The 17886-nt window shown below is 50.4% G+C and overlaps 1 protein-coding gene across 1 annotated transcript in view; it reads right to left on the minus strand.

Annotated features, from left to right (window-relative positions):
* HYDIN (HYDIN axonemal central pair apparatus protein) overlaps positions 1-17886 on the minus strand; it is a 162090-nt gene that overhangs the window by 10190 nt on the left and 134014 nt on the right. The window contains exons 51-72 of the mRNA XM_049804439.1: positions 17617-17789; positions 16952-17150; positions 15943-16042; positions 15296-15395; positions 14630-14798; positions 14111-14349; positions 13673-13787; positions 12827-13031; positions 12246-12481; positions 11465-11616; positions 10287-10479; positions 9369-9477; positions 8521-8778; positions 8041-8183; positions 7481-7699; positions 6121-6281; positions 5143-5255; positions 2817-3063; positions 2058-2270; positions 1232-1370; positions 725-890; positions 167-314 (exon numbers count right to left, since the gene is read on the minus strand). Coding sequence (XP_049660396.1) covers positions 167-314; positions 725-890; positions 1232-1370; positions 2058-2270; positions 2817-3063; positions 5143-5255; positions 6121-6281; positions 7481-7699; positions 8041-8183; positions 8521-8778; positions 9369-9477; positions 10287-10479; positions 11465-11616; positions 12246-12481; positions 12827-13031; positions 13673-13787; positions 14111-14349; positions 14630-14798; positions 15296-15395; positions 15943-16042; positions 16952-17150; positions 17617-17789 — 3797 coding nt within the window. The remainder of the gene's footprint in view (positions 1-166; positions 315-724; positions 891-1231; positions 1371-2057; positions 2271-2816; positions 3064-5142; positions 5256-6120; positions 6282-7480; positions 7700-8040; positions 8184-8520; positions 8779-9368; positions 9478-10286; positions 10480-11464; positions 11617-12245; positions 12482-12826; positions 13032-13672; positions 13788-14110; positions 14350-14629; positions 14799-15295; positions 15396-15942; positions 16043-16951; positions 17151-17616; positions 17790-17886) is intronic.

Raw genomic sequence — 17886 nt, forward strand, 5'->3', positions numbered from 1 at the left:
ACCTGCAGTTTCATGGTGTCCCCATTGGGAAGGAACGAAACAAGGCAGATGTATGCTATTACTGAGAGTCACCTGGTGAGTGCCAAGGGGAGAAAACCCCAAAAGCAAAATGCCAGTGCAATATTTGCCGTGCAGGATAGGAAATCTGGCCTGTGAGCCCTGTTACCTTGAAAAAGGAGTGATGGAGCCTTGCAGGGGTTCTACTTTCACAGAGGCACTGCATCCCTCTGAGAAGAGCGAGCTTTCTCTGAAAGCAAAGCTGAAGGCTTCCTTCTCACTGTTGATTAGATAGATAGTCTGGTGTACCTCATGCCCTGGGGAGAGGACAAAACAGCTGCTGAAAACCTTTTGTTCCTCTGGCCACCAGACCACTGCTGCCCACTGTGGTCCTGCCTGCTGGCTGAGCCCAGCAAGCAATTTGCAGCGAAGAGCACTACCTGCAGCATGGCACGCTCAGGATGCCAACATGGAAACATACTTCTGACCCCCCGGGCTCCCTTGCATCACTCCCAAAGCCCCTCTTGGAAACAGCCCCAAGCACATGCCATGTCCCTGACACATGCCTGCCTTCCTTGTACACTTGGGTACCAAGAGCTGGATGATCTGCCCACAAATGCCTGTTTCCATTTCCAGCTTCCTTGTTGGAGCCTGCTGGAACAACAGGACTGCTCGGCCCCTGGAGCAGTCCACACCTGAGGGTGTAAGGTATAACCACGGTGCTCACCAATTAACAGCAACTGGAAGTTCAGGTGGGATCTGTCCAGAGTTACTAGCGGGTCAGTGGCATTGCCCACCAACAGGAACGGGACTGAAACACTCTGCTCAGGGATTGTAAAGACCCAGAATGATTCTGTGATGTCCAGGTGCTGGGGGATGAATTCAAATTTCATCTGGGGGAGAAAAAGGCAAATGAAAGAAAGTTGCTGCCCTTGGCAGGGTGAAGGGAGAGAAGTGCAGTCTATACCACCAAGAAACCCCAGGAACCAACACCTTATGTTGCTGTGAGCTCAGAGATAGGCTGCTGTGCCACTTACAGCGCAAAAGCATGGCAGATGTGGGGTACAGGGTGAGAACAGGTTCATCTCCTGGTTCATTTACACTGCAGTCAAAGGTTTCTTTGCGATATTGGCGAGCTCACAGTGAGATGGGACGCTCAGTAAGCATAGACATAGCCGGTGTTAAACTGACATACATGTGTACTGGCTCTACCTTCTTAATTTTCTGCACTCACCTCTGCTTTCTTCCCTGGCTGGATCTGACCTCTCTCAGTGAGGCAGAAGAAAGCCACCTCTTCTGGTGGGGCTTCAGGGTCTTGGCAAGTCCACCGGAAAGAATACGCAGAACTGGTTGGGTTCATAACCATGAAGGTCCTGGGCACACAAAGCAAAAAGGACTACTAAGGTGGTGTTAGGATGTTAATGAGTCCGTCCTGCAGCAGACATCAGGCACTGCCAGTCCTGGAGACCATCCAGGAGGAGCTATTTGGTATAGGGGAACAATGCTGGCAGCACAAACATTTCACCTGCTTTCTAGGGACCCTGTTTGTCTCCCAGTTGTCTATAGATTAACAGCTACTGACAAAGAAATTAGCAAGGATATAGCCAAACTCTTGCATGTTAAAATGGTAAGATTGAATGAAAATGGTAAAATCAAGTCCAGTAAGACTCCTTTGGAAGATGGTACTCTCTGTTGTGGTCGCAGCCTTCACTGACCCTATCTGACTGGTATCTCAAAGGAACGAGAACGTCCCAAGGATGCTCTTCAAAGGGACAAAGGTTGTACTGGCCACAAAGCACAGGCCGGGGATATATGGTCCTCCCAGACTGACCCATACTAGCTGCGCTTCTTGAAGAAAAGGACAAGGAGAGCACAAAATTGGACAGTTAGTCTTCAGTGAGCACCTTATTCCAGCCCCAAAACAGACTGGTGGCCAAGTGTCAGCAGATCACAGACAAGGTACAGGTGTGCCTTGGGGGTTTGGAGGAGTAGCTGGAGAGGCCTCTGGTTAAGGGGGGGACTAGGAGTCCATCAACAGGAGAAGCCGTGCCCACACCTACCTGCTGTTCCTGCTACACACTCCAATTGCTGCAAACTCAATCACTCTTGTGTTGAGATCCAGCGTTGCCCCCTTTGGTCCCTGCAACTCTGGGTTACGCCTTTTTGCAGTGATATAGTCAGAGTCTTCCAGTTCAAAGTGGCAGTTTGGCATCAGGCTTCTCCCCTTCACAACCACCTCCGGGCCCTTCTGGTTTGGCTTCAGGTTAGGAATACTAGGAAGAAAGGGAGTGGTATTAGCCAGACTAATGTTTCCAGACAGCCAGCTGCTTGTCTGTCTCCTTGTACAGCACACAGTGTTGCATACTCTCTCTGTGCAAGCACTGAGCAGCAAATCAAACAGAATTGCCCTCCCTGCCACGGAGGCAATGGAGCTGAAATAGCAGAAATATGAACAGTTATGTGTCTAGAGACCAATGCAGCACACAGGTTTCTATGTAGATAAGGAGGCCATGCTTGTCTCATAAGGAAGCATAGGTAGGGACTGGCTGACCCCTTGACAGCTTCTCTCGATCTCTCGTTCCAGATTTTGCAACCCTCCAGGAGCTTAATGTTTCATACACTGTCTTTTCCTAGTGTCTCCATACCTGCTTCTATCAAGGGCAGATAATTATCTTTCTTTGCTCCTGTACGTTGGTTGTTTCTGCTGCCTCTCTGGTCCTGGCTGTCCCCAGGTCCACACTCCCACCCATCCCAGTCAGAGGCAATACCACGACTGTCCATCAGTAGCACAAGTTGAAAAGTGCCTGGAATTTTCCTACCTGCAGAGCATACAGCTCTCAAAGTCCCCCACGTACACTGGAGAGAACTTCATCTGGAAGAGCTGCTCCTTGCCAGCAGGGATGGAACCGCTGCAGGGCTCGACAGAGAACAGCGGGCTGGCACTGACTGCATTCAGAGACGAGCTCAGGGAGGAAGAGACCTGCTCCAGAGTGTGGCTCAGCTGGCTTGAACAACGGCTGGCCTGGAGCTTCACAGAGGCACCAGAAGTGGAGGAGAGGAAATCTCCTGCAGTAAGGAAGAAATAATAGCCCGACATCCTTCAAGGAGAAAGCCCTTTGTTCCCAGCAAGTCTGCCTGCTGCTGCAGACGGACAGAAGGGAGCTGGGATACACTGGGAGCATCTCTAGCCATGTACTTTCAGCAGGAGAAGTCCCAATGAAGAACAGGGAGAGCAGCCAGTTTGCTTTTTGCTTCTGTGCTACTGCTTGCTAAATCATAATCCCAGAAAGTCCTGGGGACAGGTGTGAAAGTGAGAACAGCCATGAAGAAGAACAGGGTGGGGGGCAGCAAATACAGTGAAAAAGCCCAGCAGAGACCCAGAGAACTGCCTGAATCAAAACACACCACTGAACATCACGCTGTAAAAATACTCAGATGATGGACAGGAAGGCTATATCTATGTTAGCAAATTAAATGGACACAGGACTGAACCCAGCTGCTTCACTCCATGCTGTTAAACTCTCTCCATCTCTAGGACTGAGAAGCTAGATGCAAACTTTTCCTGCAGAACGGTTTCTGGCCAGTGTTCATTCCTAAACCATGCCCAGAAACTAACAGTAGAGATGTCTGTTACAGCATCTGGGAAAATTTCTGGGTGCTGTTTCACATCTCAGTACAGCCAGCCTCAGCACTTAGCATTAAGGACAGTGTTAAGTCCTGCTCCCCTGTGGCCTGCAGAACTGGATTTTGCTTGTTGTCTGTGGTAGAGAGAAGGCTTTGGGGAACAGCACTGCTCTGTCCTTCACACCCTTTCCTTCCTTCCTCTTTGTCAGACTTTCATAACCAACAACCAGACAGCTAATGGCACAGCCCAGAAGACCTGCTTCAGCACAAGTGTACCCTGTGCCAGGGAAAAGCCAACACCAGGACCCACAGGGGAGGGAGAGAAGCACATTCAGAGCATCAAGGACTCTGGTTGAGGTCTCCCATCTTGATTATGAGACAAGTTGCCTGTGCTAGGAAACACAAGGTTTGACAGCTCTCTTCACTCCATCTCCTGATAAGCCCATGGAGGTCTACGGTGGAGCAGATCTCCACCTGCAGCCCTGGGAGGACCCCACGCCAGAGCAGGTGGGTTCTTGAAGGAGGCTGTGACCCCTGGAAACCCCATGCTGGAGCAGGCTCCTGGCAGGACCTGCGGATCTGTGGAGAGAAGAGCCCACGGAACAGGTTTTCTGGCAGGACTTGTGACCCCGTGGGGGACCCACGCTGGAGCAGTGTGCTCCTGAAGGACTGCACACCGTGGAAAGGACCCATGCTGGAGCAGTTCGTGAAGAACTGCAGCCCGTGGGAAGGACCCACGTTGGAGAAGTTTGTGGAGGACTGTCTCCCGTGGGTGGGACCCCACGCTGGAGCAGGGGAAGAGTGTGATGAGCCCTCCCCCTGAGGAGGATGAAGCGGCAGAAAATAACGTGTGATGACCGTAAACCCCATCCCCGTGTGCTGCTGGGGGGGTTTGGTAGAGAAATCCAGGAGTGAAGTTGTGCCCGGGAAGAAGGGAGGGGTGGAGGGAAGGTGTTCTGAGATTTGGTTTTATTTCTCATTACCTTACTCTGGTTGATTTGTTAAATTGAGTTAATTTTCCCCAAACGGAGTCTGTTTTGCCCGTGACGGTAATTGGTGAATGATCTCTCCTGTCCTTATCTCGACCCACAAGCTCTTTGTTATATTTTTCTCTCCCCTGTCCAGTTGAGGATGGGGAGTGATAGAACGGCTTTGGTGGGCACCTGGCGTCCAGCCAGGGTCAACCCATTACACCCAGTCTCAGACACTTCTCAAAGAGGTGCCCTGATGTCCCTCTTTCCAGTCCTGACCCACTACGTGGCTCTCCGCTGAGCCAGGCTCAGCTTCCATGCAGAGCCCAAGTGTCAGAGCAAGCATAGGATGGTCTGAAAAGCAGAGAGGGGGCAAGGAGAAAGTCTCCAGCTGCATCTGGGAAGATGCTGATGAAAGTGGATGACTGGATAAGGATGAAAATACAATTCATGTTTTGGGGTGAAGTGGCATGGTCTTCTCCCCAAGACCTCATCTGCCAACTGAAACACCCTGGGCATGCCCAGTTGCCACACAGAGCCGGTGCCTTACCATCCAGACTGGGTGGGAGCAGCTCCCCAGTAAGGATCACTGCCCTTTCCTCCTCCACAGCTGCCCTCCAGGTGTATTCCAGGGCCACAGTCCCTGTATTGGACATCTGGAAACTGAAAAACAAGAAGGAATAAAAATAAAATATCCAATAAATACAAAGCGAGTGAAAAAGTAACACTGTATGGTGGGCTCCTGGTACCCCTTTCTTTCCGCCGAGTAGCATCTTCTTCCCCAGGCAACTCTGCCACATCTAGACTGCTGCCCTGGGCTGCCCCAAGGCCAAGTATTTCAAAGTTTGGAAGTTAAAGAGGAAAGGACAGACATGGTGCCCAGGAGACTTAATCCAAGGGTCTTAGTCTGGTCTTTATGTCTTGGTTTGACATTATTTTGACTGCAAACTTGTCCTCAAGCAGATGAGGACAGGCAACATGCAATGAAAGAAAAACCACAGCTGTTCTCAGCAGAAAGGCACAGCAGAATTGAACCTCTCCTGGCACATCTTGGCAGAATGGCAGCCACCATCTCCTGCTTGGCTTTGTGTGCTGATATATGGGCCCCAGCACCCAGCCAGGACTTGTTAAGGATGAAACAATAAATGATTTGTTTAAAGGGATGAACAGCAGGTGAGACTGAATGTAAAGCCCTAGAAGGGACCCAAGTCCACATGTGAGAGAACTCCAAGGCCCTGGGATGTGCCAGATTATGAGTGGAAGCTGAAACCTTAGACTCAGCAGGCAGCAGCACCCCCCTTCAATTAGTGATTAGTCAGTGATTAGCCTGTTAGAAATTAGAAGAGGTTTATTCAGTGGCTGAGCAATAAATATGTCAGTGTAACCTTTGTTGGCACAGGACCATGAGTAGAAGGAAAAGCAGAGGCCACCGCAGAGCACAGTGCGGCTCTGGGGAAGCAGGCGTGGGGTCAGCCCTGGGCAAAGGCAGCTCCCACTTACAGGTGCCTGCCTGGCCTCCAGCACTCACGTGAACATCCTTGTCTGGAAGAGCAAGGTCTCCTTGAACTGAATCATGTCCGTATCCAGCTTGAACTCGGCGTAGTCAACGACAGCACTGAGGCGAAGCTCCACTTCGCGGCTGCTCTTCTCCAGGACAGTGTGAGCTGGTTCAGGGTCTGTCTCAATCACCTCCAAACAGGAAAGGGAAGAATTGCTGAGCAGAGCCCAGAAAGCCAGGCTGAGCAGGGAGCCTTTTGGCCTCCAAAATCAGCCTTGTTATAGGGGCTAGGAAGAACCATTCCCATTTATTTCCCTGGAAAGATGAAAAAATTTGACCCTTCTGCTACAGTATTTGTTTCTACCTAGTGATCAAAGCAATCACCACCTCAACTGTGAATACACCCATGGGGACTATAACTGTGTATCCATCCTTGTGTTTCAACCCTGTAGAGCGTCTGACCTTTTTCCTGACCACCAATAAATTCAGGAGGCCTCTAAATTAGGATTAAGCTCCCCTGCTGGAGCTCTGTGGATGGAGAAACCCAAGAATGAACAAACCTAGAAAGCACCTTTTCCTTCTTGTCTCAGGAGAAAGTGCTTTCCACATGTCTCGTGTGGGGCAACAGCCACACTGGTGGCGGTTGGGGACAGGCATTTTGGCATAGGAATGAACTCACCAGGAAAGTCTCTGACTGCTGATGCTCTGATGGGGAAGAAATTTGGTCTACAGGTCTTACAATGGTTCAGAAACTAGGGAATAACCATCGCCCAAGACAAGTGTGTTTGGCAACAATGATAGTAAAAGCAAGAGTTTCTGGAGGTGATACTTCTCTGGACTCCTGCGTGACTGCCATACAGTACCTGGGCTGCTCCATAATGAGATATCCCACGATATAGAGACCACAACCAAAATCTCTGGTATCAGTGTAGACAGAGCTCAGAGCTCATCCACAATGTGCTGATGGGCTAGCGGCACACGTAGAAGAGCATTAGTGTTGCTCTCCACTTCAAAACAAAGAGAGCACAGTGGATTTAACTCCTTGTTGGTGAAAAGGCACTGAATCAGATAACGAGATTTTAATACCATAAAATATATTATCATAAAACATGACCTCCCATTCAAGACAGGCTGCAACACTTCCGCTTTTGGCAGAGACCGATCATTTGCATGTGGCTAAACGCCTCTTGTCAAAAGACTTCCCCATCTCGTGTGAGCGTATCAGGTCACTGCGCACCCACTTCCCTAAAAATGCACTGCTGCTTACCCTCACAGATGGATTAAATGTCAGGAGAAAGTAGGAGCTGCTAGCCAGCAGAGATGGCAGTCTGCTGCTGCTGGCAGCTCTTTTTGTGGAAGCTCAGTCAGCTTTTGCTGTTGTGCTTCTTACCTTCTTCTTGACAGGCCACGTGGCTGCCGGGCCCCTCGTGGCATCCACCCACTTGACGGTGCGCAGGCGGTCGTCCCAGTCGGTAACCTGCTCTGGTGGCCGCTGGAAGGCGATCCTAGCCACATTGCACTTCACAGGGTGCATTTTGAAGGCAACCGCGACATCTGATTTCAAGGTCACTGTGATGTCCTTAGCACAGCCAGCATGGAGATGTCCCACCTATGGAGAACCAGAGAGCCAAGACCAAACTGGAATCACCAGCAAGGGCAGGACTGACAGCAAAAGGATTGATGTGGTGAGCAGCTGTGCTAGGAATCTGCATCTCACCATGTATTTATCTGAGGTTTGATAGAGAAAAGTACAAACAAAAGATGCCATCTCCCATAACACAGAACCTTTTCTGTGGGGCTGACAGCCCTGCCCCAGCAAAGCCAGGGACTGCATCTCCTACGTGGCACTGAAACGGGCTCTCACCAGTGCGTGGTGACTCGCTGCTAGCTCCCAGGAACCTGCCAGGCAGGGCTTGAGCAGCGGGGAAAGGCAGAACGATCCAAGCTCACCTGGGGGGAGAAGTGAAATGGAGAGCCTGCCAGCCACTCAAACCGCATTGCCTCCACCCTGCTGCGATTGGTGATCGTGAAGGTCACGGTGTAGGGTGTCCCAATGTGACAGTCCCCGAACTGGATGTGATCCACTCTGGCAGCTGTTAAGAATGAGAGCAAGAGATCTCAGCGTGCAGTGAGGTCCATCCCCCACCCTCACATGCACAGACACATATATGTCCAACTCTTCCTTGCTCCAAGCCTTCCTCCCTCTGTGAGATGCAGTTCCCCACCCCACCACTTTCAGGGAAACACCCTGACACATCCCTATACATATGGCTGCGTCAGTGCAGAGAGACAGGCAGTACGGCACATGCTGCCTCTGTGCACATGGCTGGCATGCTTACAGACTACCAGGTCCAGTGGGCGGTAGCACAGGCCTGGTTATATAGAGGACACCAATTATCATACACGGTCTTAATCACTCTCCTCTCTTACCCTCAATTATGTCCTCCTCCATATAGCCCTCAGTGTTCTCCTTGCTGTCTGCCACTAGTCCATGGATGTTTTCTAGTATGAAGTCATCTTCGTAGCCTTCACCCACCAGCTGAATGTTGGTCTCTTCATATGGGTTGTCCACCACTGACAAGTGGATCTTCCCTTCCAGACGTCGGGCCAGGGTGGGTTTGAAAAGCACGTCAAACTCTGCTAATTCCCCATGATGCAGGACCAGGGAAGCAGCGTGAGGCTTCCTCTCTGCACAGCAATGGAAATCAGACGAGTTATACGGCCATACAGAGAAAATATTTCCATGGGGTGTAAGAGGAATAAGAGGTTGAAACCCAGTTGCCTCTAAGCACAGGTTCTCCCACCAATGGTTCCAGGCCCTCCTCCCATGTTAACAAGACTATGACACCACGATGCATATCACTGCTTAAGGATCTTAAACTCAGGTTAATGCCCAGCTCTCACTCACACTGCATCCAGCCAGCTCCTGCCATATGTAAAGCTGAGTCAAAGAGCACTTTTAGCTTTTGTTGGCTGGCTGTGGGCTCAAGGGCTGCCTCCATTCAGGCTGGTAACTTCCCACATGCAGCAAAGACCTCGGACGGTCCACTAAAATGGTGATAGTCCCCCACAACTCAACCCACCATGTCCAAAAGAACAGAAAAACTTCGTACAACTTGCTAGGAGGAAACCCTGCAAAGAGTTCACGTGCAGAACTAGGGATACAGAGCACCTCAGGAAAGAAACTATGTCTAACATCTGGCTGCTGCTTGGCCAAGCCAAGAGCAGGGCACATTTTCCCTGTGAGGATGACCACACTTTGTGGTTAATGAATGTACCTTCTCCAGGAGAGTCCTCCTCCATGCCCGCAGCATGGTAGATGCAGTGTGTGGTGGGCCTGGCTTTCAAGAAGAAAACTCCCCCTTCATCCAACAGGTCTATCATCAACTGAGAAAAGAGAATACAGAACCTAACCTACCTACACCACACTGGTGTAGGTACAGGACGGCAGGTGGATTGACACCGTACTGCTGCTGGTTCGGCATGGGGAACCCAGCATGATTCCCTGCTTCTAACGCAACTCTTAGAACAAGGTTTAAGTGAAATCAGACAGAAAAAAAAGTGTTCGAAGACATTGGGGTATAATTACAATATAACCAAACAGGACAGAAAGTACTAAAGGTAGTTGTAGTTTAATTACCTTCTGCTCACTGAGTTTAATTAAAATGTAGTAAAATGTGATCAAATACAATCTAACGTAACTAGGACATCAAACATGCCCACATGAGAACCAAAAAATGAGAAGAGAGACGGGGAAAAAATACCCCACTGACTTTCTTGTTTTGCATTTAACTGAAAAGTATAGGCTGGTCAAAAAAATCACATCTCCAAGAGGAACACCCTTCCTGGAAAGTAGAAGTCAGTCATTTGCTTAAAAAGAATTTCTGAGACTAGCGAAGACCGCAGCAGTGGTTGCAAAGGAGACGGAGAGAAATGTGAAGGGCTGATGGAATTTTCTTAGAGGGATCTGGCTGAGAAATGAGACTCTTCCCACTGGTTTGCCAAAGCATCTTCCAGAAAGTCAGAGAAATTGTTCTCCTGCCATGGAGTGGCTCTGAGCATGAGGAAAGGGTTTCATTTGGTGTTCAATTGCATGCATAGAGTAGCGGTGCATCTCTACCATGTTTTCTGGCACCTTTCCTCCATGGCACAAGGACTTGTTTCTAGACCAGAGCATTCCCTGAGCAGGTCCTCACCTGGACAGGTATGACACCAGCGTTATGAAGGACCAGAGGGAGTTTTTCTGAATCACCCAGCAACAGCTTCTTGAAGAGCAGCAGAGGGTTCCCTCTCTTATTGTGAAGGACCGGGCGTAGGACCGTCACCCGAGGCAGATTCCCATCTCCACTGATATCGAAGGTCAGGCTTTGTGCTTTAATTGCTGCAGGGCTGCAGGAGAGGCAGAGGAGAAATCGTTATGGCTGGCACTAACCCATTCCCCACTTGGGAAGCACTGAAATGAGTGCCACCCACTGCGTTTTCCCTGGCTGGTGCTCCTGTAACCCCAGGAGACAGCTCCCCCTCATCCCTCTCCTCCCAGTCCAGTTAGGGCCATTCACAAGAGGAATCTGCTCTGAAGAGCCAGAGCCTTCCAGGATAACAGTTAAAAATTATTTCATTTAATTGAATCATGCAGTACAGCAGGTAAATGATGAGGCAACAGATGAGACATGGCAAATTCACTGGCTGAGGCGATAGGAAACGTATGCAAAAAGCACAAGCACAGCATGAAAATAGTATAAAAGCAAGAAGGGAGAAGTAAATAAGTAACACCACCAGTAAAGATCATTTCAAGGACCCTTAAACAGGAATTGGTTATTAGGGCAGAAAGGTGACTTATCTTGTCCCAATTCAGGACAAAGAGCGGGGGAAGAGTAGGTTAGAGCCCCAAACACAGGTCCCAGGACAGAGAAACCAGGCTCCTCTTTTATAAGGCATCCGATCGTTCCTTTAACATAAAATATCTTAACATACTGCAGGTAATCACATAGGATCATCTCATTTTAACGTAAACAAGAAGGAAATAATGTATGCTGACTTTCTGCCACAGAAACCGCTTCATCTAATCCTTTGTTCTTGGAAAGCCCCAGCTCAGCTGTTGCACACCTCCATTTTTTTCTGATTCAGTAACTTCCAGTTGGCTACCTAGTGTTGCACCATCCTTATAGTCACTCATATAGGCTAAACTATGACCCTTATTTTTCTGCTCTGCTATGTCTAGTAGTTACTGCCTCCTGTATTATCTAATGCGAAGTACTCTACCTAAGGCTACCAAAAGCATTAGGGTTACCAAGAGGTCTGCGTCCTCCCAGAAGAGAGGCAGCTATCAGAAAGGTCCCCCCCCGCCCCACCAAGATTTCACAGGGCGAGTTACCTTGCCTGGACATCAAGGGAAGCCTCAAAAGTGCACTGGTAGTTCTGCATCGTTTGCGGAGTGAAGGTCACCGTAACAAAGGCGTGGGAGCGGCTGGGCACGCACATTCGAACGGGATCCACCTCGAAAATGTCGCTAATGCGGCTGTTAAGCTTGGGGGAACCCACAGAGTGGTGTTAGGAGGAAACACCCTTCAACATGATGCAGTCTTATTCATATATGCATCATGGGGAATAGTCCCAGACAGCATGTCTTCCTTTCTGCTTCCCTGGACAGGCTCCTTCCACGTCAGGGGGTAAGATGACCTCGCACAGGGAGCTGCCATAAAGCCCAGGAGTACGAAAGCTTGCTTTGAGCACTAGGCAGCCATGCCAGCATACATGGGAGGTGGGGACTACATTGAAAACTCTGCAAATAACCTAGAATTGGAGTTTAAAGAGAAGGAAGAGACCAAGGAGCCTGAGAAAATGGTCTGCTTTGAGCACTGGCACCTCAGTCCAGTAAAAGCCAAGCCGCCCCCTCCCTGCTGAGCATGCTTCCAAGAGATGTTCAGAAGGGTACAGGTCTCCCACCAAAGACCCAGAGGGGTGAGCCAAAACCTTGCTTGAGAGACACGCCGAATTCAATCCAACTGTCACCCTGGCATTGCTGTTCTCCCCTATAGTTTGACCTGCACTGAGCTGGACTAGTCTGGGCAAGAGGAAGCAGTGAATCTGGAGAACAAAGCAGGCTATCACACAGCTTTTAGAGAGCAACAGCCATTTTGGTCTCTTGTTCTTACCTTACCAGGGATGGGTTTGATGGAAAGGACCACGTCACAGGGAACTTTGGCCACATTGCGGATCTTGAAGCGAGCTGTGGCCTGGTGCCCAACCAGAACATTGGTGAAGATAAACTTATTCTCATCTGTGATGAACACGCCCTTGTCTTGCACTGTCTGTAGGATCTGGCAGAGGTTGCTGTTGCTGCAGATTCGATGCTCTTCAAAGATGGACTCTACGTCATCAACCACAAATGCTGCGAGCAGACCAGAAGAAGGGCTAAGGGTGGAGAAGCCTTCCTGCTGAATTTATCTGGACCCTGTTGGCCTCTCAGAAGGCTTGATAAGCCCTTTCTGCCCAGGTCACTGCAAAACCCAACCTTGGGTGGGGGAGTTGGCTGTGAGGATGGAGCTCAGTCACCCTCAGTCTTAAAGGGTATTGCTTTCCTTTTATCCTTCCATGCATCCCTCCCAGCCTCTCCCCACTGGCAGACTTGAAAACGACTGAAACCTCTGAGGATGGGTGCCACTCTAACCAAGCAGTAAGTTTAAGTGCTGCTCAGAAACAGGTCTGGCCATGGGAACCCGTGGACAGGGCGTACCTGGGAGGCAGGACTCAGCAAACAGGGTATAGGGGATGCCAAGGGGATTGTCCTTGGGGTCTCTGTCACTGATATCGATGGACAGGTGCTCCTTGCACGTCCCTAGTAGCTCTGCGTAGCAATCCACTATGATCATCTGCTGGCCTCCAGGAGGGATGGAGCCAAAGCCAGGGTACACCGTGAACATGCCTAGAGTGAAGCGAGCCTGCAGAAAGAGTCCCAGGAGAGACTGATGTCTAACAGCCTTACCTTGAGCACCCCCAGCAAGGAGTATGCCACTCCTTGGCCTCTAGCCGGGCCCAAGCCACTAGTCCCAGGGCTGGGACGGATGACTCCATGGCCCAAAGGCAGCCCCAGGATGAGATGAAGAAGCTAGGAGGAGCTATAGGCCTGTCCTGAGTGGCACAGAGAAAGGAGTTTGGGTGTAAAGGGTGAAGGTGATAGCTAGCATCCTTCAACCTCCAGGGCTAAAACAGAAGAGCAGGAATAACTGTGAGAAACAATGGGAGAGGAGAGAGGGGACTGAGAAGAAGAAAAAGCAAGGTCATCTGATATCTATGGACTGGGAGTTCAAATAGGGATATTCTGCATAGACCTATTTTGGCTAGCATCTACCAAACACAGGACCTGCTCCCCTCTCTTGAGCCCACAACTCCAGGTCTGAGCCAGACCATGGGACTGTCAGTGGGACTGAGCAGCTCCTGCCCCTGCTTGTGGCTGGGAGGTGATGAACCTCCATCATGCAGACCATTTCCCATCCCGTGGTGATGAGCCCCCAGCCTGGGCACAGAAGCATCCTCCCACACCACCTGCAGTGGCATGTACTGGGGAGCAGGAGCCACCCACCTGCATGAAGGGGTTTGTGTCCTTTTGCAGCGAGTGCTTGCTTTGCTTGACCGAGGGAGTCATTTTGCTTAAGTTTTCACTCTCATGGGACCCGGCAGATTTCATTTGATGTGCACTGAGAGGAGAAAGCAGAAACACCCATCACGCTGAGCTCCCCTTTGCCTTTCTCTGAGGCCAGAGCCGGCCTTCCTTCCCATGGAGGAAAGTTCTCCTGCCCCCAGAGGGCTGCCTGCACCAGCTATTGCTGTAGCTTACAGATAGATCAGCTATATCACCAGCTTTGCCCTACACGTGGGGACAATGAGGCATTCTTCTGCTCCCTGTTCACAAGCCAATGACACAGAAGGACAGTAACCGCAGTGTCCTGGCTGTCTGTCACACACCAGCCATGCTGTGGTGCCTCCTCAGGCAGGAAGGGTGGTGCAGGTCTTCTCTCACCTTTTTCTTGGCAACACAGGTGCATCCTGGTCTGCTCTGTAGATGAGGAATTTAAAGTCAAGGATGCCTTTGTTCTCCAGTGTGAAGGTGCGAGTCTTCCTGGTGCCATTCATCATGGCACCAAAGTTGATGAGCGAGGCAGGATAAATGCTGTATTTGCTGAATACAGCTTTTGCTGACACCCTCACTGGGATGATGGCAATGGTCTCGCCTCCTTCGCAGATGCTGGGCTCAATCACCTGCAACCAGAGGAATGGTTGGTAAACAGAGCAGAGGCCAGTCTATCTCTGTCCCCTGACCCCACCCAAAGTCCCCATCAGCTCACTGTCCCTATTTAAATGCCTCCTCCAGAGCCAGATTTTCAGCTCTGCTTTGGAAGCGCCACAAATGATTTCTGAAAGACCTTGCTGTATACGTATGAGAGAGGATTCCCCAGCTAAAGCCTTTCTTCCAGAAGACATGTCCTGCTTACGCTCCCAAGACATGGTGTGCTAACACCACCCAGCCCAGGCAGCTCACCTGGCAGCGCAGGATGGGTTTGTCCTCAATATTAATTTCCATCTTGGGATGGAAGAACAGCTGGACCTGCATAGGGCGCTCAGAGACAGTCAGCATGCCCTTCTGCGGCTGGATAGTGAAGTGGGATGCCAAGTCGGGTATGTTGGCATCTGTGGATTCCAGCTTGAAACTGGGGAGAAAGGGAAGGAACAAAGATCTCTGCAGTTAAAAGTACAGGTGCCACCAGTACAGCTGGGACTTTGCGTAGGACCATAAAAAAATATAAAAGGGAAAGCGTCCATCTCTGCTTGGGGAACCCCAGATCTTGACACAGAGGGCAATCACAAGTGTTGCAGGTTAACCTCAACACTGAATTTTTTTCATTCCCTCCTTTAAAGAGTCTCAAAGAGAAGTGAGCTGACCCTCAAAGGAAGGCAATGAATCTCAGCAGTGAGCGGCTTAAATTTCAGGGTCTCTCCTTCTGGTTCCTGCTGAGCTGTGAAGAACTGCTGGTGTGTGGCTGGATTCTCTATTAAAGTATTTTTTTATTAGAGAGCCCAGGTTTTCTATTTACCCAGACCATGAGGCAGCCAGCATGGGAACACATTCTAGCCATGGACAGAAGGAGAACGCAGGCCTGGGCAGATGCTGGCACCATGCATTCACAGACCAGGCAGCTGGACCCACCTGTATGCAATCTCATACTTCCCTTTGTTCTTCAGAGTCAGCACTTGCTTTGCATCATCCAGGACCTTAAGGATTCCAAAATCCACGCTGCCATCTGTACCTGCAGAAAACCCGCAGAGCGAGGTAAGAAATGGTCAACATTTGTGAGCCGTTGCAGACCACACCAAGCGACAAGATACATATTTGGAGTTTTCAGGCGGCACAAAACCCTTCTCAGCAAGTTTCCATTCTTGGAAATTTTCTCTAGTTACTTTGCTGCCCCTTCTCTTCTTACTCTGAAAATATCTGCAGGGTTTAGCAGCTAAGGAGTTGAGTTTCCATCTCCTTGCTTCAAAGCACAGCTCCAACAACTTCATGTGCGGTGCTGAGCCTTCAGGAGTTGCCAGCTGCTTGTTCACACCACTGTTGTTTCAAAGCCCCCAAATCAACCTGCATGTGAAGTTGCACACATCAAAGTTCAAAGGCGAGAGACTCAAGGCTGCCTGTGCCCTGACAGTGCTTTACTCCATGCAGCTTGCAGGATACGTGCTTTACGTATCCATGCCATACTTACACGCTATCCCATCCTGTCCCAAGTGCTTTGGTTGCCCACCTGCCAATGAAATGCAATGCACCCTGACCGCTTTGTTTTGTGGGCATCCACTGACCTTTAGAAATGCTGATGCTCAGAGCAACGTCATAGGCCTCTGCAAGGATTTGGATATTTTCAATCTGAACAATCCCCAGGATGTTTTCTGCATCTGAAACCTGAGGCAGCAAGAAACAAACACTGCTTAGACCATTCTCCTAAATTCTTTTGGTAGACAACATATGAGTCCTTGTATCTGGCAGCTGCTTCCACCATGGCCTCCCCTGCTTGACAAGCATTTGCGGGCTCCCAAGCTTTCTTAACTTGTTCATCTCACAGGCTGACCCAGCAGGAGTCTGCTACAGTAAGAAACCGTGTCAGCCCAACTCTGCACTCCTACAGCTGCTGCTAAAGCACCCTGGGAGGCACAGCAATATAAAAACCACCAGAAGAAAATGTGAAGTGTCCCAGAGCAGGCGGCACTGACAAGCAACCCTCTCTCCTTCAATCACTCAGCATCCTCACTGAAATGCAGCCCCTAAACCACGGGGAACAAAATGCCAGGGCAAGAGTTTGTTGCTCTATGCTAAGAGCCCCAGACAAACTCCAGGGTGGGTGCAGGGAGCACGCTGTGGTCTGGACAAGCAAACAGCAGCATTCAACCCTGCGCAGCAGCAAGGAGGTTGTAGTATGGGCTCAGGATGTAGCGCCTGGTTATCTGTGGTGATGTGGATGCTCAGGGACGCACCATGTGGTCTGGTGAAGCCAGTTTGAGGCAGCAGAAGTTGAGGTCATAGCACCCTTGTTTCCAGCAGGTGCATCTCTTCCTGACTCCACAGCATACTTGCCCCGTGAAGCTCAGCTACAAGAGCCCCCTAGTAGTCACTTAATTTCCAAAACATGATCCTTCAGTGAGAGTCGCTTGCTGCTAAGGGCCTGGCCCCCTGGCAATGCAGGCAGAAAGGAATCTCATGAAGGCTCATCCTTTTGCCCTCGTTGCAGGGCACCCTTCAAGCACAGTCTCCATCCCTAAGAGCACAGGGCTGATCACTCTGTCCTGCTCTACCAGGGAGGGCAGTCCCCCTCACCTCCAGTCGGATTGTCTTCTTAATGCTGAGAGCCTTTGTGGCCTTGAAGTGTAGATACACGCCAAACTCTGTGCGGGGACCAACGATGCCCTCATCTTGTGACACGGAGAAGTCCTCGCCAAGGTTTTCCAGCCCACTGAGCCGCCAAGCCACGGGCAGTAGGGTGCAGTTTCGCAGGACCAGGGTCTTGCTGTCCCTCCTGCAGAGACAGGAAGACACTCAGCACTGGCTGCTTGACTGTCACGATGGCCTTGCAATTGAACGCAACTTGGAGCAGCCCTATCCACGCTTCTGAAGCCACAGTTAAATGCTTCCTCTTTGTCACAAGTCTCAGAGGTGAGGTCCTGGGGGAGACCTGGATGCTAAAAGCGTATCCAGCAGAAGAGAGATAAGGAGGAGCAACTGGACTGCTCTCTGAACCAGCAGACAAGATACAAATACATCAGGATGCCCATTGCATGGCATTGCTGGGAAGCTACAGAGCTTGTGGCTGCCATGGTGCAGCCAAGACAGGAAAAAATGGTGAGCAAGAGGCTGGGAACTGCTTGGTGAAGGAGATGTTAGCCCAGCCTGCAATGTGAGTGGCTACACAGCCAGCAAGAGAAGCTGAAGGGGAGCTCACTGACAGCTCTCGTCCCCAGCAGAGCGGCTGGGGTATGACTGACCTGTGCAGAAGCAGCTTGTTGAAATGCACCTGCTTGGGGCTGACCCCCAGCTCCACCTGAACCCCCTGGCAACACAGGCGGAAGACCACTGGCTCTGGGTTCTCCTTAATGCAGCAGATGAGGTTGTCTTCCATGAGGCCAGCTGAAGTGGGGTATGCCCAAATGCTCAGCTCCTAGCCCCATCCCCACAGAAAGAAATACAGAAGAGCATTCAGTGCAGAGGAGGAACAGCTCCTGGGAACCTCTACCAGTGCCTGCCCTACCAGCCTG

The sequence above is a fragment of the Accipiter gentilis genome, chromosome 7, assembly GCF_929443795.1.
Source record: "Accipiter gentilis chromosome 7, bAccGen1.1, whole genome shotgun sequence".
Classification (NCBI taxonomy): Eukaryota; Metazoa; Chordata; class Aves; order Accipitriformes; family Accipitridae; genus Astur; species Astur gentilis.